At 37.4% G+C, this 20,890-nt stretch overlaps 1 protein-coding gene across 4 annotated transcripts in view; it reads right to left on the reverse strand.

The window, feature by feature from the left end:
* Nucleotides 1-53: 53 nt before the first annotated feature.
* Nucleotides 54-20,890, reverse strand: part of LOC127439694 (ubiquitin-protein ligase E3B-like) — a 25,626-nt gene continuing 4,789 nt past the window's right edge. For all 4 annotated transcript variants that reach the window (XM_051695947.1, XM_051695946.1, XM_051695945.1 and 1 more), the window contains 24 exons: nt 19,718-19,835; nt 19,556-19,615; nt 19,353-19,457; nt 19,065-19,161; nt 18,883-18,968; nt 18,659-18,741; nt 18,441-18,546; nt 15,787-15,907; nt 13,266-13,443; nt 12,998-13,167; nt 12,578-12,745; nt 9,568-9,739; nt 9,286-9,404; nt 8,981-9,095; nt 8,739-8,838; nt 7,797-7,916; nt 7,472-7,648; nt 7,085-7,333; nt 4,650-4,715; nt 4,489-4,547; nt 3,931-4,113; nt 3,514-3,625; nt 3,335-3,427; nt 54-3,238 (listed from right to left, as the gene is read on the reverse strand). In XM_051695947.1, coding sequence (XP_051551907.1) covers nt 3,047-3,238; nt 3,335-3,427; nt 3,514-3,625; nt 3,931-4,113; nt 4,489-4,547; nt 4,650-4,715; nt 7,085-7,333; nt 7,472-7,648; nt 7,797-7,916; nt 8,739-8,838; nt 8,981-9,095; nt 9,286-9,404; nt 9,568-9,739; nt 12,578-12,745; nt 12,998-13,167; nt 13,266-13,443; nt 15,787-15,907; nt 18,441-18,546; nt 18,659-18,741; nt 18,883-18,968; nt 19,065-19,161; nt 19,353-19,457; nt 19,556-19,615; nt 19,718-19,835 — 3,049 coding nt within the window. In that variant the 3' untranslated portion in view covers nt 54-3,046. The remainder of the gene's footprint in view (nt 3,239-3,334; nt 3,428-3,513; nt 3,626-3,930; nt 4,114-4,488; nt 4,548-4,649; nt 4,716-7,084; nt 7,334-7,471; nt 7,649-7,796; nt 7,917-8,738; nt 8,839-8,980; nt 9,096-9,285; nt 9,405-9,567; nt 9,740-12,577; nt 12,746-12,997; nt 13,168-13,265; nt 13,444-15,786; nt 15,908-18,440; nt 18,547-18,658; nt 18,742-18,882; nt 18,969-19,064; nt 19,162-19,352; nt 19,458-19,555; nt 19,616-19,717; nt 19,836-20,890) is intronic.

A 20,890-nucleotide genomic window follows, 5' to 3' on the forward strand; every position in this document is an offset into this window, starting at 1 on the left:
CCATTTCTGGCAAGATTCTTAACAGAGTCTGATAATAAATGACACTGTACACATTCTTTGTTGTTTAGTAAAGTTTTAAATTAGGATATTCAAATGTTTACATGGTTGATCAAAAATTAAGTTTACTTTTTAGATTTTACAGAGGAAATATTACTGTACACATGAATAGCTTTACAATGACATTGCTTTTGTAATATACTGTGTATTTCAACCTGCCGTTCAAGTAGTGCAACCAAATTCAAAGACACAAAAGAAATAAGAAACTGTGTGCTTTAAAGGTTGTTACATCCCTCTCCAAGGATCACCACATGATCTGAGGAAAGAGCAAGATTTTGTGACATCATGGTAATCAGACTCAGGATCAAGATTTTTGCATTTACATCCTTATACCAAAACATTCCTGGTCCACTGCAACAATCTTAAGCATCTTTCAAATGGAAATAGCATGCTAATGTCAGTTCAAAACTCTGCTATATGATACAGTCTAAGCCCTTGTGTAATAGGGACACAGCACATTAATAACTTAACATTATGAGCAATACATTCCAAAATGTTACATGATACCAAAGCCAGTTTTTCCATACACATCTACAAATGTCTCTATGCATTAGATAGTGTTCTAATGCCTTGATTTATCAAAACAAATGTAGAGACAGCAGGGGAGATACAGACAGATAATGTTTGTGGGAGCATTGTATAATATTGCATTTACTGCATACAAAAAGGGAGAGGGTTTGCTTTCAAGAAACATTCTGAAATAACTAATGCTGTTTACTTAGCCCCTTTAAGAGTCCTGGAAACAAGCCTAATGGTTCTTTCTCACTGAAGAAATGTCCAGGTCATATTTCACCAAAAAATAAATACTAATAATATTATATATATATATATATATATATATATATATATATATATATATATACACACACACAATTATATATATATATATATATGTGTGTGTGTGTGTGTGTACTCATAACACATTCTCATTACTGTAATACAGTAATGAAAATCATCCTGTCTAGACAATTTATTTTTTAATAAAATTAAAAATACAAATACTACCATGATGATCATTTAGAGTTTTCCTTCACAATTAAAATAATGTAGGATTTTATTCACAATTTTTAATTGAGATACATTTTTTTTGTTTGGTTTTTTTAAACAGTAATTGAGTATTTAGCAAGGAAATGTGCTTAATTATCATGAATTCTTTTTTTTTTTTTTAAATCTTCGCAAAAAATCTTAACTAAAATAAGCTTAATTTTCTTTATTCAGAATGGGGTGAAATATGACCCGGATATGTTTTGGACAGGTTTTGTGAGTATCAACCTGATTAAAAAAAAAAAAAAGGAAAAAAAGAAAGACTAATCTGTGCTGAGAGAGACATGGAGAAAAGGAATGACAAAGATGAGCAAAAGTTGCATTGTGATTCTTTAACTCTAATTCAATAACAGGACCACAGGTTTGAATCATCCAGTGACATCATGCAAAGGGAGATAATCCTATTTTTTATTGTATTTTTTTGTCCACTTGGAATAACACTAAAAACAGAACTTCCAAAGTAGTCATTCCAACACTCACTCTATAAGAAAAAGTTCCCACAAGAGCTGGTTTGAGAGCTAGTCATCTTCATGGCTGAATTCCAGTAGTGCACAGCTAAATGATGGGCAGAGAGGTACTGGGAGATGACAGAGAAAGCAGTTGATGATGAGCTCAACTTTGTGATTGCTTTAAAGTTGGAGTTTAACTGTTTCAGTGATTTATTCTGTGTCCCGCCACTATTTTACCCTTTAATTCTTCAATAAAAATTAAAAAAAGACCAAGACATGGCAAAGAATTTAAGAAATAGATACATGCTTCAAGCACCTATATTAGTATTTCCTGAAGTCAGCATTAAGGGATTAAATTAAAATCGCTTTACTTTTGTTCTTGAACTGAATAATGAAATTAAAATGACTTAATGAGCAAAAAATGTCACCATGTCATTGGGCAGCACTGCTTTCATAACCACGTAACAGTCCGATAATGTGGTCTGTTGCGAGACAATGTAGTGTTTAAAATGAGAAAGGAGAAAGTTCATAGAAGCTGAAGACGATGAACAGTGCTTGGAACCTTTTATCCTCAAGTCTAGCAGAAGTTTAGCAATATATGCTATGGGTTTGAAAGCATTTGTCATTCAAACAGGCATAGCCTCCTTTTGTGTCTCGAGTTGTATGGCTTGCGTTGCATTAGTATTGCTTTCCTGTTCCCTTCACGGGGGAGTGAGACATGCAGACCTGAGAGACAACGCAATGTTTCTGCAGATCTTACACTGTACATCCACTGCTGAGTCCACTGTAGAGGAGGTTTAGCAGTCTTCTTTAATGAGTGGACACCAAAAAACATCAGTACATTTGGAGCCTTTTCGGATTCACACATGGAGCTGGGTTACTCAGTCTCCATGTGAGAGGTTTCATTGATAAAGGGGTTAAGAGCAGCATGACTTGATGGCATTACATTGAGCTGGTTTAAAACAGATTGTATAAGGCGTTTGGAGCTCTTATGGCTTCAAATGCTAAGAACAACATGTTTTACTATGACACTAAATACAGGGATCTTCAAGTGGTTCAAAAACTTCAACAACAAAAAAATCAGAGACTAAGATGTGACTATGTCTAAATGTTCTTTGCAAGTAAATGTCAGTATACTCTAATATACTTCTGCTGTTGGTATCCTCAGTGTGACTGGATACGTTCAGCTCATTTCCACTATATTAGCAAGTGAGTTACTTAATTTGCTTGCCATTTAGTGAACAAGACAGAGAACACTTTTTGATGGAACAGTCTTCCTTGAGCAACTTAGGGTTAAGTGCCTTTATTGAAGGTCCCAATTCCAATGGAGCAAGAATCTAATCTCTGAACTTCAGTTGTTGTTCCTTCTACTGTACGACTGAATCTTCGATCTTTGTGTGGGTATATCGATACCTTAACTGCTACCACCACTCCTGCGTGAATGTAACAGTTTGTGTTTGTGTGGTATAAACCAACACACATGGGTAAATTATGGGTTATGAAAGCTCAAAGCCCGTATTCATGCTGATTGCGTAGCGGAGTTTGTCTCTTAGGATGCTCTTCTTGCTGTAGTTGGGCAGCTTGAGTAAGTTGAAGCAAGTAGAGGACGTTGGGAGACGACCACCTGGCTCCTTCTTACGAATGGTGAAAAAGCCACGCAGCACACTACCTAAAGTGTCACCTGTGTCCTACAGAAAGAGTCAAGCACAAACAAGTAAGATGAAGCATAGAGATATTTGAAGAACACAGTTTGGAGCTTCAAAGAATGAAAGCTGACATCTAACCTGATCATCTGACACTTCCACACAACGAATGGAGAAAGGGGGTTTGAGGTAGGCGAAACCGAGCAGAGGAGGTCTTGAGCAGCTGGTGACAAACTGTGGTAGAGCACAGATCAAAATGTTTATTATCGATTTATAAACATCAATAAACATTGCAGACGTTCAGATTTGATGAGTATTACCTTCAGGAACATGGCTCTCTCCTCAGGGGAGAAATCACTGGACAGGATGTCCCATAGCCAAAGAATGACTCTGTGGCTGCTATGGAAGCCTCCATAGTACACAGTGTGCTTCCTGGAAGACACAGGAAATCAAAGGACACCTTTCCCTGACAGTTCTTATGACAGTTTCATAACAACCATATTATGATTTACAGATCTACAGGCAGCATCGTATACTAGAATAATACATTCATACCATTTCATTGAATGCAATATCTGTGTTATTAACATGGCTCATTTAAATCCACTAAATTAAATTCATATACAGACAACAAAATTTCCCTTTGGGAAACAATTAAGTGTCTTTGTAAATTCTGAACCTAAAATTTCAATCTAACAAACTGAAACTCTTCAGGCCAGAGTTAAGTGCAGGCTCACTTGAGATCATCAAGGTCTATCTCAGCGTTGTCTCCAGAGATAAGTCTCTGAACCTCAGGGGTAGAAAACATGTGCAGCCACTCTGGGTTGATGATGCTGCGGAAGCCCCTGATGAAGGCAGCGGTCTGCTCCTTGATCTGGGTGTGCATGCGGAAGTGGGCCATCAAGTGGATATAGCTGATCCTGGAGGGGGTGGAGAGGACAGAGATTTAACTGGAATAACATCTAACACAAAACCAGGAAATGTTTTGATCCTGAGGATTAATAACAAAAAAAGGTTATTGAATTACAGTCTTCTGTTTTATCCAATTCTTTAGGCTTGCTTATGTCCATGAATATAATTGTAAGTAAACAATAGATTTTAAAAGGTTAAAGAAAGCAGTCCTCACAGATTTGCCAGTGGGTTCTAATTCCTCTTTTTTTTTTAATAAACACTCTGCTTCCTCTACCAATGTGTTCTTTCATCATTACATTTCTTTGTACTTTATCAAATGGCAACAGGAGGTGACATTGGCATGGAAATTTGGTTTACACACGATTAGAGGAAAATGGACTCACTTGTTTTCATTAGTGACAGACATGGTCTTTCCCCCAGGAATTAGCTCATGACAGACTAACTGTGAAGAGAGAAAGAGAGAGGAGTAAGCATATGAGAAAGTGAGGAAAACTTGTGTCATAAGACAAATGAAATTGGGTAAAGATGATACAATGACAATTACCTGCCCCATCACCTCCTCATCGTATGATAATGTCAGACCGAGGTCACTGACGTCCCCATCGTAACGCTGAAACATCATCAACACACAGTTATGGATAATACCAAATTTTCATATATATATATATATATATATATATATATATATATATAATATCTCAAACCACTTCTCAATAGAGGATTTGAGAATTTTTTTAAACTGAGATAACATCCACGATTTTACCATTGGAGAGTGCGTAACAGTCAACTAGCGTGTTAAGACAGTTAGTCACCGTTTGCGGAAACCATGCAAATGAATGGGGAGAGCCGTAAACTGACACCTACCTGTAGCAAAATTGTCTGTCTTCTCTTATAAAACATCAATTTTATCGTAGTAAACTCCACACATAGTTAACTCCAAAAGGATTGTTTAGGGTAAAACATGTTAAAGATTATCAGACAGGCGGTCATTCCATTAAGTAATGAGCTGTTTCCTCACAAAAGCATTTTTTTTTTCAGCACACTGATGAATCTCCTCCATAGACATCCATAAAAACAAAAAAAAAAAAAAAAACAGCCTCTGGTCTCCTCACCAGTGTACCACCCATAGAATGTCTATGGGACCGCCACGTTATGCATTTTGTTGCTAACCTTTTAGCCTCCATTGGTAGAAGGGCTCTGGTATCATACATGTCTGTAGTACAAATGGTGCGGGACAAGTTATGTACTTTATTACTTTTTTTTTTTTTTTTTTTACACCAAATCTTTCCAACATTTGAGCAATAGTAATAGTGATGCTTGCCTTCCACTAATTATTATAGATATACCCAGATTTAGGACAAACTTTATTGAAACATCTTTTTAGAACACTTACTAATGTGAAAACGAACTTTTACTGTGTAGTTTTCCACCACTTCATTGAGTGTAAATCATTGCTTATCACAGGCAGGGAGGCACCAGCCAATGCCAGTAAGAGGAGAAAAAACAGCACAACTACTGAGTGTATGAACTGAAGACTATAACAAACAAGTTTAGACAGGAACACTGGCTGTAATTTGGCCCTATCAGCCAAATTATTATAATTTCAATAACCATTTTCATTTATGAGTCTATGAAAGACATTAGTTTTTGAAACTTCAGCAGGTATTGTAGACCTTTTTATGCTCAGATCTACAAACGCATGCTTTAACAAGCATAAAAATCAGTAAGCTCTGCAGTACTTAGGAACATGAAGATATAATATAATTAAAAAGCACCCATGTATCATTGGAGAACTCAAGATAAAATCAAAAGGTATGCTAGGCATGGCCTTGGCTAAACAACAGTTCAGATTAGGGCTGGGCGATATGTAAAAACTATTTTATCGATAATCGCCCTAAAAAATATCGTGATATACAATTATATCGTCAACCCCCTGTCGAGGGTCGGTGAATATTTTTGCTTTATTGATTTTGCTTTAAAAATTAAATTCATTTATTGAAACACGATAAACATAAAATAAAAGTTTCTAAATTCAAATTGCACTTCAAACTAAACGAAAAAAGCAATAAAATAACGAAGTGATCATAAAATCTTATTTAACCACCTCACTAAAGAAAAGAAAATAGAACTCAAATTTAGGTTCAAGGTGAACGTGTGTTGTATTATTTCATGATTTAATCACTTTCGTCTGTTTCTTTAATGCAAAGATATATATTACTGAACCTGCGGAGCTGCGTTCACAAGGCATGTTAACCGCGACCTGGTCTATGGAAATAAAGCGAACTAAACTCACAGCACCTCCTGAGATGATCGGAGATGATTTGCAGCATTCTCATAGACGACATTCTTGCAAACAGTTCTCAGACTAATGAAACAGAAAAAAAAAAAAAGGAGTTAAAACTCTTTATATGCACTTGTTCCATGAGACAGGCTCGCGTGCTGCATGCCTGCATGCGTCTGTTCCACAAGACAGACTTGTGCTGCACGCCTCTGAACAAACAGCGAATCAGACACAAGCTTTGACCGCTTTTCTTTTGTCTGTTCTTAAAAATATAATAAAGTGTGTTTCTTCAAGCGTGTGTCTTTGTGACAAACAGAATGTCTTGTCATGCGTCACTCCGAGTCGAGACGTCTTACAGGTCGTCTGCCTGTTGCGGATAAATTAGCAAAATTACCCACGCATGAAATACACTTGGATGAGGAGCTTGCGAACTGGATTCAGCCTTGTCACATTTGGTGGGTGGCAGGTGGTAGTTTCACTCCCTGGGCTACTGTTTGATATATTTGCTGACTTTCCAGATCAATGGTTTTGCCATTTCCCGATTTTGTCGATCATCGTCTGTCAATTGAGTGTTGCAATCGGCATCGGGACCTTTGTAAGATATCATCGATATCCGATAACATCGTCCTATCCCCAGCCCTAGTTCAGATCTATTATGGAGTTAATAATTGTGGTATTAAATTTACATTGGCACTGACCTTTATGGAGGTGAGGTTCTTGTAGAACTCCGAGTCGAGAGAAGGCAGCTCGTCTATGGAGCTGTAAAAGGTGCTGTGATGATGACCCAGGACCTGACTGAGAAAAAAGGAGGCGAACGGCACATCCACCACAATGCCCTCGTACATGGCCTTTCCCAGCATCTTTCCAACAAACTCAAAGAGCTGAAGGTGATTCTCATGGATGCTTGAGGTTGGGGAAGGGTATAATCTCTCATTCCCACTGGTGGTCTGAAACAGAGAAAGAAGAAATAGACGAAGTTGAAGTTTATTAGGCTAACAAGGAATTTGTTTAGGTGAACTGCTCCCAGCATTAAATGCTTTATAACTACTGTGTGACCCTTTTGAGTATGAGAAAACGGTGTATACCTTAAAGAGGTTGAGGGCTGGGTTAAAAACCTTCTTGATGATCTCCTCTAAGAACTCTTTAAATACACCATCCTGGTCAATTCCAGCCTCATCCACTCCCAAATCATTCACAAACTTAACTCGGATCACCCCCTTAATGGAGTTGACAGGCAGACGTCGCAGTTGATCATAACCATCCTAAAGGAAGTGAGGAACAGAGACATTCATAAAGGTACTTATGTCATTGCAATTACCAGCACAGGTGGCTTTATCCATTGTGCGCAGTCATTACCATCATCCAAAGTATTTACTGTGACAGTTTTGGAAATTATGAAGCAGCTATTACCTCCAACATCCGTGATCGACGAATAGTTATGTGAGTTACATGGGGAGAGGCGGAGCTGGTCTCCACCAATCCTAAAGACTCTTTCTCTTTTGTCACAATGTTCCGGAACAGCAGCACCCTCTGTGACAAGAGAAAGGCATCACACTCCATTTAAATCAACAAAGGCAGATTGATTCATGAATCTGATACAGTAAAAAAAAAAAAAATGGAGACTAAATCTTTTGAGCACTTTAGTTAAGCAACACTACTGTAGAGCCTGGGTTAAAGGGATAGTTTACCCAAAAATAAAAATTCTCCCATCATTTACTCACCCTCACGCCATCCAAGATGTGTATGACTTGCTTTCTTCTGCTGAACACAAACATTTTTAGAAAAATATCTCAGCTTTGTAGGTCCATAAAATGCAAGTGAATGGTGGCAAGACCTTTGAAGCTCCAAAAATTACATAAAGGCAGCATAAATGTAATCCATATGACTCCAGTGGTTTAATTTATATCTTCAGAAGTGATATGATACGTGTGTTTGAGAAACAGATCAATATTTAAGTCTTTTTTCCTATAAATTTCCACTTTCACATACTGAAAGTGAAAGTTAAAGTGGAGATTTATAGTAAAATAAAAAGGATTTAAATATTGATCTGTTTCTCACCCAAAGTGATCATTTCGCTTCAGAAGACATATACTGTAAACCACTGGAGTCATATGGATTACTTTTATGCTGCCTTTGTGATTTTGGAGCTTCAAGGATTGGTCACAATTCACTTGTATTGTATGGACCTACAGAGCTGAAATATTCTATAAATCTGTGTTTGTGTTCAGCAGAAGAAAGAAAGTGATGAGTCTGAGTAAATTATGAGAGAATTTACATTTTTGGTGAACTATCCCTTTAAATTGAGTAACTTGACTTGTGAGAAATAAATGTCCGGATTTGAGTTTAACTCACGTTTTTGTGTGGGATGACATGAGGAATGTACTGTAGTAGCAGCTGTGCTCTCCTCTTGCCTTTCTCCAGCTCTTGGAACAACAGACTGGGCTTCAGATCTCTGTATGAGACACACAGACAAAACAAAAAAAATTAATCAATTTCACATTTGTTTTTTGTGATGACTTTAACCGAGACCCTAAAGCAAAAACAGAGTGTTTCATTTTGAATGTTTTTCTCAGTAATATCTGAGGGTGACACACTTGCGGAGCCAATGATCTTCAGGAGTGAATTTCCTACGACAGTCCCGCTCATACAGAACCATCAGCCAGCCGTGAACACTGTGGAACAGATCCAACTTCTCCCCTTTGGCATTCTCTGCAAGTTAATGACCACATTCAAAAAAAAAGAGCACATTACCATTGGGCACATATGCATATTATCTAACTCGAACTGCAACTGCTACAAAAGACTGCTGATAAATAACTGTTATAAATGACTGATCCAGAGTCTCTCTATATAAATGTTTAAGCATTCATTGGGTAGGGGTTAACAAAAGTTTGTTCACCTAAAATACCATCCCAGATCATCTTGTATACAAATGTGTTGAGAAACGAGGAAATGGTGACAAGCTCTTCCATTTTAAAAGAAATCTGTTCCTCATAGACCTCTATGTCATCCAGAATCCTGTTAGTAATAAAAAAACAAAACAAAAAAAACACACACATATTCACTGATATCAAATACAGGTGCAAGTGTACATGTATTAGCTCAAAATTACCCATGTCTCATTAGTAAGGAGGTTGGCGTTAAACAGCAGGACTTGATACAGTGTTTATACAACACTTACGTGATGAGATGTCTTGAGCAGTCACAGAAGAGCATGAGCATGGCCAAAAGCTGTTTGGATTCCTCTGTGTCATTATTGAGACACTCCAGGAAGAGTCTGAGCCCACCCTGAGGGCCAAGCTCACAGATAAATGCCCAGAGCTTAGGGAGCAGCTCATCAAGATACGTCAGTCCTGGAAACAGATTTTTATTATGAAATCATAAATTCTTTTAGGTAATTCCATAGTTAATGGGATAGCTCACCCAAAAATGAAAACTCTTATCATTTACTTACCCTCATGCCATTCCAAATGTGTATGACTTTCTTCTGCAGAACACGAATGAAGATTTTTAAAATAATATTTCAGCTCTGTAGGTACATACAATGCAAGCAAATGGTGATCAGAACTTTGAATCTGCAAAAATCACAAAGTCAGCGTAAAAGTAATCCATATGACTCCAGTGGTTAAATCCAAGTCTTCTGAAGAGATATGATGGGTGTGCATGAGAAACAGATCAATATTTATGTCCTTTTTCCTATAAATGTCCACTTTCACTTCCACGTTCCTCCTCTTTTGTTTTTTGGCCATTAGCATTCTTCATGCATATTGCCACCTACTGGTCAGGGCAGGTCAAAGGTGGAGATTTATGGTAAATAAAAAAAAAAAAAAGACTTAAATATTTATCTGTTTCTCACCCACACTTATAATACCACTTCTAAATCATGGATTTACCCACTGGAGTCATATGAATTATTTTTATGCTGACTTATGTTATTTCTGGAGATTCAAAGTTCTGGTCACCATTCACTTGCATTGTATGGACCTACAGTGCTGAGATATTCTTCTAAAAATCTTAATTTGTGTTCTGCAGAAGAAGGAAAGTCATACACAGCCTGGATTGCATGAGAGTGAGTAAATGATGTGAGAAATTTCATTTGGGTGAACTAACCCTTTAACACTGGTTTTGTCCTTTTGGCCACTTTTGTTGATAAGCACAATATATGGAGGACAGGAATGATGGAGAGAACAGGGAGAAACTGGAACATAAACTGAATTTTCAAAGTGTCAGATTATATCCGCAAACCGCTAGGCCACATATCAACTAAAATACAATATACTTATATATACCTGCTTAAATGAGCATTCACAGACAGGGTATCTGCAGGTGTCAGCTCATCCAATTTAATACTTTTTAATACCCTTTTCAAAAATATTTCAGACTTGCTTGTTACTTCAATCACTATCAGGGTTAATGCATATACTTATATAGGTATACATATACACACACCACTACATGCAACATGAAGTCACATTAAAATGACACATTGCTAATGCGAGAGTAAAGGACTGGTTTGATGCTCTATGCTTACCATGCCTATTTTTATGCAGACATCTACAGTAGTTATTAAATTCCATTACTTATGCTTATGTTAATTACTATAAACAATGAATCAGTTGAAATTTATTTGCACCAATACAGCAGTTTAGTTGGCATAATAAAAAGCGGTATTTACCAGCATACTGTATATTTTTACTAAAATATTTTTGTGAATTAACAGTATGTGCAAAATTTACAGTACAATTTGACTCACTTTTTTGGAAAGCATTTGAATATCATTTTATTATATTATTAATAATATTATCATTGTGGGTTCCTTTCAAGTTTATTATCATAATATAAAATTGAATTATTATAATTTTGAGGATTAGATTTGTTTTATATAATAATAATATATTTCTGCAGTATTTACTTAACCTTCATTCTGAGCTTTTATTTTGGCAGACTTGGAGCCTTTATTTTGGTGGAAATGGCAGTGTTCATTTAACGATTTACATTGTTCCTCATTTCAAATCTGGTTAAACACTGTCATCTCCTTTTCTGTGATACTGTGTCATGTTTTCAGATTTGTATATTCACTTGGCATTGACTCTGGCCTTCAGGACAGCCAATGGAATAGCACCTCTTACCTTAATTCACTCCTCCATGTCTATGCCCCCTCTTGCTCCCTGCAGTCTAAGAATGAGCGATGCCTGGTGGTTCCATTGCAACGTATCACAGATCATTCATATTCTCTGTTCCTCAGTGGTGGAAAGTGCTTCCACCAGATATCAGATATATTCTCCAGATATCACAAACATAGCTGTCTTTTGTTCCAAATTGTATACATACTGCTTTTAATATGTACAGTTTTACCATTATCTATGAAGCAGATATTAATACTCAATATTTATTTTTTTTTATAAACAGTATCGTGTGATATCCCAAAATATTGTACTAACTTTTTACACTAATGTTTGTATTAACTTCAAAATTAGTTAATTCAACGTGGGACCTCTGTTTTGAAAAATGATGTCATCGGCATCTAGTCTCATTATCTCCACACACACCAACGCAGAGTGAAAGCACAGGACAGCGCCAGTTACAGCTACAGATGCACAAATTGTGTCACGCTCCATCATTTGAGTCAGATGTAATTTATAGCAGGGGCGGTGCCAGGATTTTTCATAACGGGGGCCGGGCAGGGTACGAGTGTTATATCGTCTGACTTGGGGGGGGGGGGGGGGGGGTTCTGTCTTTTGACAGTGGGGGAGCTGCTGCCCCCCTCTACAACCGCCACTGACTTATAGCACGAAAAAAAACATGAATGAACATCTGAGGGTATGTAGAAAGATATGGTACAACTTAGTGAAATGTGTCTTCTCATGTAATCGCCCAGTCTGTTAATGTTGAAATGACAATGGAGAAAATGAATGGGGAATATCTCGAGCCCTGGAGCAGCACTCATGGAATCAGTGCATATGTACACTGAACGTATACGTAAAAACCGCGCACCCACTCTATTCTCTGCTATCTGCCAGGCGTGAAAGGTTTTCATTCAACCTTAAGGCCCGATGAGGGAAATGTTTAAAAAAGAAAAAAAAAAAAGGATACCTCGGATATTGTAATTTAAGACTTTTTAATGACCCGTGGATACCATGATAGATGTGTGAAAATCAATCAATACTGATTTCATATAAAAAAGTATGTACCTGTGAGGATCTGGAGGCGGATCTGTGTGAGTGTGGTTAGGGCCGTCTGATACAGCACACAAATACTGCACACCTTCTTGACCTCAGCCGAGTCAACCCGCTTCCCACCGATCGGTTTCAGGATGTTCCGTACAGAAGCAGACTTCTGGAATGCCCGCTTGAAGAGATCTAATCATACAGGGTTAATCCGTAAATGTAAATTCTGTATTCATTTACTCCACCTCATGTCGCTTTAATAATGGACATGAGGGTGAGTGGATGACTCTTTTTTTTTTTTAGCCCAAGAGGTTAACCACTAAGGCTGCCCTGCTAAGTATGGTCCATGTGTAAGCATATACCAAACTGTCTTATGGGCCCAATAATAGGAATACTTTTGCACTTAAAGGATTGTAAGAAGAGTGAAAAATGTGAAAGTCTCACTTTTTACAGGCAGGTTATTCTGTAGTGTGGATGGCTGAGGTGGCGGCATTGGGGTGGGTTCTTGAGTCTCCAGCTTTTTGCTGAGAACGTCACAGAAGAGAGTGCAGATCACAGGCACTCCCCACAGACACTGTAACTGCTTCGTTACCAACGGCATAGACTCATTAAGCCTGGAGAGAAAGAGGGAGAGAGAGAGAAAATAAATACCACAAGATGTAAATCTAGGAAGTGCCAGCTGCTGTATTTTGTCAACATTAGATAAACATACCCATAATCAACAGTCTGCGAGAACCAGCCCAACACTGGGTGCCAGTGTGTGAGGTTGGATTTCTTCTGATAAACATATCTCTGACAGTATGACAACATATCTGTCAAATTCTTGACAAAGTGACTGGCTTCCTGCTCTAGGACTTTGACATTAAAGTAACCCAGCTGAATAAGATTACCTGGAAACAAAACAAAAGACAGATTATGAAATACATGATCAATTTCAATGCCAAGGACACCCAAAATATGATGATACCCTTGCGAGGGACCCCGCTTCCAAAATATAAAGGCAACTATATAGTTCCATGCATAAAGACCCAATTTTACTGTGTAAGAAAAATATTATGTATAATATTATAAAGATAACATGTTAATAAATGAAATAATTATATTCTCATTATACTTAAGCCAAAAGACATAATTAAAATATTTATTTTGTATTAAGATTACAGTGTCTAATTTCTTTTAATTCTCACAATTAATCTTTTGTATAAACCTGGAGAGAAACTGAAAAATTATCCCTCCTACTGCATTCAGAATCTGCAAACACCTTTTGCATTAGCAGGTCAATTTTGACCTGATGGTTTATCTAAAACCATTTTGTAATTCATTAATAACTTCTTAGCACTTTGTGCATAAATACATACATATACAGTGCTGTTAAAAAGTATTTGCCCCCATCCTGTATTTGTGTATATCTCATCCTGTACTAAATTGTTTCAAAACTTCAAACAAAATCTAACATAACACAAAGGAAATCTGAGTAAACACAAAAGTTTTTAAATGATAATGTTATTTTGAAGCAAAAACGTTATCCAATACCAACTGGGCCTGTGTGAAAAATCTATGAAACTGCATTCATAATGGGGTTCAGCACACCCACACACCCAGGCCTGATTACTGCCAGCCCTGTTCAATCAAATCAACACTCAAATATAACTTTTTCATCAGCATGAAGTTGGCTAAAAAGTCTCACCCAGTAGCACACTCTGCCAAGGTTGAAAGAAATTCCAGAAATTATGAGGAAAAAGGTGATTGAAATACATCAGTCTGGGAAGGGTTACAAAGCTATTTCAAATGCTCTGGGACTCCAAAGAACCACAGTGAGAGCCATTATCTCCAAATGGAGAACAATTGGCACAGTAGTGAACCTTCCCAGAAGTGGCTGACCTTCCAAAATTCCTCCAAGAGCACAGCAACAACTCATCCAGGAAGTCACAAAAAAGCCAAGGACAACATCCAAGGAACTGCAGGCCTCTCTCGCATCAATAAAGATCACTGTTCATGACTCCACTATCAGAAAGACACTGGCCAAAAATGCCATCCATGGAAGATCAGTGAGGCTAAAACCACTGCTAACCCAGAAGAACATTAAGGCTCATCTGATGTTTCCAAAACACGCCTTGATGATCCTCAAACCTTTTGGGAAAATGTTCTGTGGACTGATGAGTCGAAAGTGGAACTGTTTGTAAGACAGGGGTCCCGCCTACATCTGGCGTAAATCAAACACAGAATTCCACAAAAAGAACATCATACCTACGGTCAAGCATGGTGGTGGTAGTGTGATGGTGTAGGGATGCTTTGCTGCTTCAGGGCCAGGACGACTTGCAATAACTGAGGGAAACATGAATTCTGCTCTCTACCAGAAAATCTTAAAGGATAACGTCCGGTCATCAGTCAGTGAGTTGAAGCTCAAGCGCAACTGGATTATGCAGCAAGACAATGATCCAAAGCATAGGAGTAAGTCCACCTCTGAATGGCTCAAAAGAAGCAAAATTTAAGTTTTGGAGTGGCCTAGTCAAAGGCCTGACTTGAACCTGATTGAGATGCTGTGGCAGGACCTTAAACAGGCAATTCATGCTCAAAAACCCTACAATCTGGCTAAAGCAGTTCTGCAAAGAAGAGTGGGACAAAATTCCACCAAAAGTGTTGTGGTGGAATCAGTGATGAAGGCTTTCTTAACCGAAATGCGTTGGCTGTTTTAGATGTTGTAGCCCGGTTAAATGAAGGCTTTTTAATTTATACTACGTGAGTGCCTTGGATTTTTCTCTTAAAAAAAAAAAAAAAACACAAAAAAAAAAATATAGATGTATATATACACACACACACACACACACACACACACAGCTAAAGGCTCAAGATTGTTTTTTTGTTTGTTTTTTTTTATCACAAACCTATATGCAGATTTTCCCTGTTTTACGTTATAATATATCATGATAAATCTCATTATTTCCAAACAGTCTTTAAAAAGCAGAATGAAACCATTATAAATGTCAAATTCTGTAACGTAAAACTTTTTTTCTACACATTTACTTTTAATTTTTTTTTTTTTTCGGACCCCAAAAGTTTGAAAGTCCCTGATCTAGGAATCACAACCAAGCAAAGTATGAAAACAGTCCAACAGTTCAAATATATGCCAAGAAATTATTCTTAAGACCTCTCCACCATTGTTCTCCAATTTTAATATATACTTTGTTTTACTTTTACTTTGAAGTTTTTGTGCAAAAAGCACATATGCTCACCCAGTAAGCAGAGAGTGTGGCTTCCCTCCAGACAGACACAGATATCCAAACACTGCTCCTCCCGGCTCAGAAATAAGATGAACTTGCGAAAGAGGTCATGAGTCTGGATAGTGACCATACACTGCACAAGCACAAATTCAGATAGGTGAAATCCCTTTCTCAGAAATCAGATGACAGAAGTAAGAGTATTGTTGGATTATAAACTGGGCTGCTTGTGTTGGTGGACTTTCGCTGCATGTCCGAGTAAACTTTTATTTTTTAATAAAAGAAAATACTGCAAGAAATCTTTTTTTTTTTTTACAGATTTAAAAAAAAAAAAAAGAGGCTGTATTACATTCTATCTGCATCATGCAAAATAAGACCAGGTGGCCTAATGCATAAACATTGCGTACATACAAAATGGGCCTGGAAATGTGAGTACGCAATTTCCCACACACACACACACTGGAATTTATATTAAAAAAATTACCGTAAATATGTGCGCACTGTCCACACACTCTTGACTACGCGTTCACACTCTTTTACTAGTGTGTGTAAATCTGCAACTCCAACTGGCCAATTAATGTTCTGAAAACAATGACTATTAACTCCACTTCTCATAAAATCAGCTACATTTAGAATGAGTATGTATGTATATATATACATATGGAGTTAATCATTCGAATCAGAATTAACTGTAATGCAGTCAGTATAAGGCTATATTAATTGTTAACTGAAAATGCATAGAAATATAAGCTATAGAAAGGAAATATTGGTAATGGTTGCAAGGCTTTTGGAAGACTTTCCCGTGGCATCATACGGAGGTAATATACTTTTAATTTCTTGTCTTGTGATTTTTGTGGTTATCGAAGTCTTGGGATTGTGTTCCATTACAGAAATCATGCTCCGAGGTAAAGAATAGCATTCAAATAATGTGATGCACACTTGACTTGGTAAAACTGACGCATTCAGTAGTCGAATGGACCACTGCAAAGACTGGTGGTCAGCTGTCCGGATAGGTCTTATTAGAAACACGGTACTGTACAGCAGCACACAGGTGCAGCACTGCACAACATATACATAAAATATCTTTCCTGCCCCATTTACCAGTAATCCCGGCACAAAATGCAATGACAACTCTGTTCGTGGTCTGAAAACATTATAAAAAAACCACACAAAACAAAAGATAAGCTTACACGTTTTATTTTTTAAAAAAAGGCTGAAATCTAATGATGTCACAGTGTTTTACACTGTAAAAATATTTTTCTTACCATCTTTTTTTCTTCCAGGAAATAAAATCTTAATCTTCCAGAAAAAATATATATATATTTTAAGGACCTATAAAAACCATCCTAAAAACACTTAATACAATCTGGATAATACAATAAAAGAACTGCTTAATACAAAAGTAAATAATAATAAAAAAATAAAAATTTCCCAATGGTGTGAGTATAACTTATAATATAATATAAGATACATTCGGTTGCACTTTATTTTACAGTATGTGTACTTCCAGTATACTTCCAGTGTACTTACCCATGAAAGTACTGAGTAATGTTAGGTAACTATATGTCCTTAATATGGGTTAAGGTTAGGGTTAGGTTTAGTACCTAGCAATTACTGTAGTTGTTGTAATAGTTATATAGTACGTAAATGTAAAACAGTACTGTAAAAATAAAGTGCTTCCATTTATTCTCTGTAAACAAGTATTAATATAATGTATAATTGTGCTTCTTGGGTAAATTTATCTTGTTTAAATTTTTTTTTTTTCGGTGGGGGGGATTTTTTCCCCTTTTTCTCCCAATCTGGAATGCCCAATTCCCAATGTGCTTTTTAAGTTCTCGTGGTCGCGTAGTGATTCGCCTCAGTCCGGATGGCGGAGGACGAATCCCAGTTGCCTCCGCGTCTGAGATCGTCAACCCACGCATCTTATCACGTGGCTTGTTGAGCGCGTTGCCACAGAGACATAGCACGTGTGGAGACTTCACGCCATCCACCACGGCAACCACGCTCAACTCACCACGCACCCCACCGAGAACGAACCAGATTATAGCGACCACGAGTGTGACTCTGCCCTCCCTAGCAACCGGGCCAATTTGGTTGCTTAGGAGACTCAGCACGCCCTGGGATTCGAACTAGCGAACTCCAGGGGTGGTAGACATTTTTACCACTGAGCTACTCAGGCCGCCTATCTTGTTTAATGGATGTTTAGATATTTTTACACTAAAACAAAAAGATTAAGAACTGATTTTTTTAGCAGCAGCATCTATTCACATGCAACAGGTAGGCTTCAGTGTGTATATTATCTTAACCTCATCTGCATATAAAATTATGCATAGTAAAAACAGGCATTGTAAGCCCCATTTATGGTTATTTTGGGGAGGAAACGGGTGGGGAATAAAGCACGTGCATGTACGCACAATCTTTTGCTAACTGGGATTTATAAACAAAACTTGGTGCAGGTTCTGGCACACGTTTGGTTTTATTAATCTGAACATTTATGCTTACGCAAAAACTTTTAGTATGAAATCTACAGCAAGTTTTATACATGAGGCCACAGGAACATGTATTAAAAAAGTAAACAGGGTCAATTTTGATTTCATGTTTACTTTAAGATGTGTGTGCAAGTGTGTGGTTTTGCTATACTTTTAAAAAATGTGGGGGGGTTTTCTTACATCTGGAGTAAGTGTGTTGAGGTGAGAGACGAATGCTGGAACAGACATGATGTGGAGAAGGAAAGACCTCAGCAGGTTGTCTGAGAAATGTGCAGCAATAACAGGCCTGCAATACACCAGGACCAAAAGCTAATCAGCTACTTCACAGAAATCATTTACTGATGTAATCAGACCCCAAGATGTCTTAGAGGGCAAACCTGGTTCCCACAGCAACTGACCTGAGTGACAGCGTAAAAATGGCGGTGAGGGTTCCTTTGGAAAGGGAGGGTCTGGATCTTGCCAGTCCGTTGGTAAGAAGAATCTGCAAACAGGAAAGACAGTGTTATAAATATGTTTGAAGTTCAAGCTCTAAGATCGTGTTAGACTAGTTCAAACATATTAAAATTCATTCAAATTAACCGCTGACAGGTAGTGACGAGATTCTGATTTAAATGAGCAGTACCTGAAGTACAGAGTAGAAGCCCTTCTGATTGAGATGTCCCATGATGTTCTCACAAATCCTGTTTAAAGCAGGCTTGAGAGCCTCTCCTTAAAAAAATAAAACACAGAAAATTCAATTAGGGTTTCCCAGTATGTATTTTAGGCTGTAAATTGTCTCACCGGCACTAATTACATGTGACAAACCTTTTCCTCTGACAATTTTCCATGTTGATGTGTCTGTGAAAGTTATCAGCATTGTCAAGTACAGAGTCACCAATTTATTATCTTGCAGTATGTCAGGCTGCAGACAGAGATGGAAAACAGGAAGTAAGCATTCATCAAGGAGCACAGCCTAACCTATGTGCACAGATACCTGACAGACTCAAAATTGAAGAGATATGCTATTACAGAACTTTAATGATTGTTTAAAAAAAACTCAACAAATGGATGTTTTAACAGATCACAAGCACTATTATTACTACAAGGAAACACCTTAAGTTTTTTCAGGAATTCACAGGAGACCCAGAGCACATCTTTGATCTGTTTGAGCCAGGGGATGGTGAGGTCTTTTGAAAGAGCCAGAGAAACATACCAAACCTAGAGAAGCAAAAGTCTGTCACAACAATGCAACATCACGGAACTAATGTAACAAATGAGACTATAAGACGTCAAAGACTGCTTGGTTAAAGACTTACTTTAGGTTCATTCTCAACTTCCATGCTACTTAGTATGATTCTACACAGCTTCTCAAACCTCTGTGCACAAAAAAAAAACCAACAGCTTCATTACTATAAACACATTTCACAATAATGAGTGCAAATATTGTTGTTGTTCTTAATATAATATGTGATGCTCACCAACTTATCTTCCTTGCAAAATATGAATAACAACTTCCTTGCCATTTTGAAGATGGATAATGCATTTCTTTTTGTTGAACCTGCATCACTTACTGCAAAAAAGTCATCAACCTCTTTCCTAAAATAGAGAGTTAATAATGTCAATATATGCCACGATGCACTATTGAATAAACTCTCAATCAATAATTACAAATGCCACAAAATGAATGATGACAGACAGACTACACATTAAAACCTACGGCAAAAAATTACATGAATGAAAAAGAAATACAAAGCAAACCTTTTTCAAATACTGTAACATTTTAAATTAAAGGTGAAATGTGTGATTTCTGCACCACTAATGGCACCAAATAATTGCAAAAATAATTGTACGATTGTTTCCAAACAAGTTTCCCACTCATGCCGTCGGTTAAGCCAGAATGTTGGATTGCTTCAATAAACGGAACAATGTTTTGAAAGCACCACTGAGGCAGTAGTGTTTACACCTTGGGGGATGTCAACCTACAAATGACTTAAGCTGGGACATTAAAGGGATAGTTCACCAAAAATGAAAATTCTCTCATCATTTACTCACCCTCCTGGCATCCCAGATGAGTATGGCTTTCTTTCTTCTGCAGAACACAAATGAAGATTTTTGGGAAAATATTTCAGTTCTGTAGGTCCATATGATGCAAGTGAATGGGTGCCAAAATTTTGAAGCTCCAAAATTCACATAAAGGGAGCATAAAAGTAATCCATATGACACCAGTGGTTAAATCCATGTGTTCAGACACAATATGATGGTGTGGTAGGGTTCCAGATTGCGACTAAAATGGTTGCAAATGCGACCAAAAATGATTGATTGCGAAAATAATTTAAAACATAGTCGCCACTGGCGACAGTCCGGTTGTGTGCGTTCATATACGGCTTCGTCAGATATCTTGTGAGTTACTGAATACATCTTTGAAACCGCATTTCATCTGTTCTATTGTGATGATGAGCTTGCTGCACTGCACCCAACAACGAACCCAGAGCAAGAGAGTCATGAATAAATGACTCTTTGAACCGGGTCTTTTTCATAAATCAGGGTTTGAACTCAGACTTTCTTCAGCGAATCAGCCATCAGTGAGCTCACAACTGGGAGTGCAGACATTTCAAAATAAGACAAGCTTCAGGTCTCTTATGAAATTCTAA

This window comes from Myxocyprinus asiaticus, chromosome 4, assembly GCF_019703515.2.
Source record: "Myxocyprinus asiaticus isolate MX2 ecotype Aquarium Trade chromosome 4, UBuf_Myxa_2, whole genome shotgun sequence".
In the NCBI taxonomy this organism is placed as follows: domain Eukaryota; kingdom Metazoa; phylum Chordata; class Actinopteri; order Cypriniformes; family Catostomidae; genus Myxocyprinus; species Myxocyprinus asiaticus.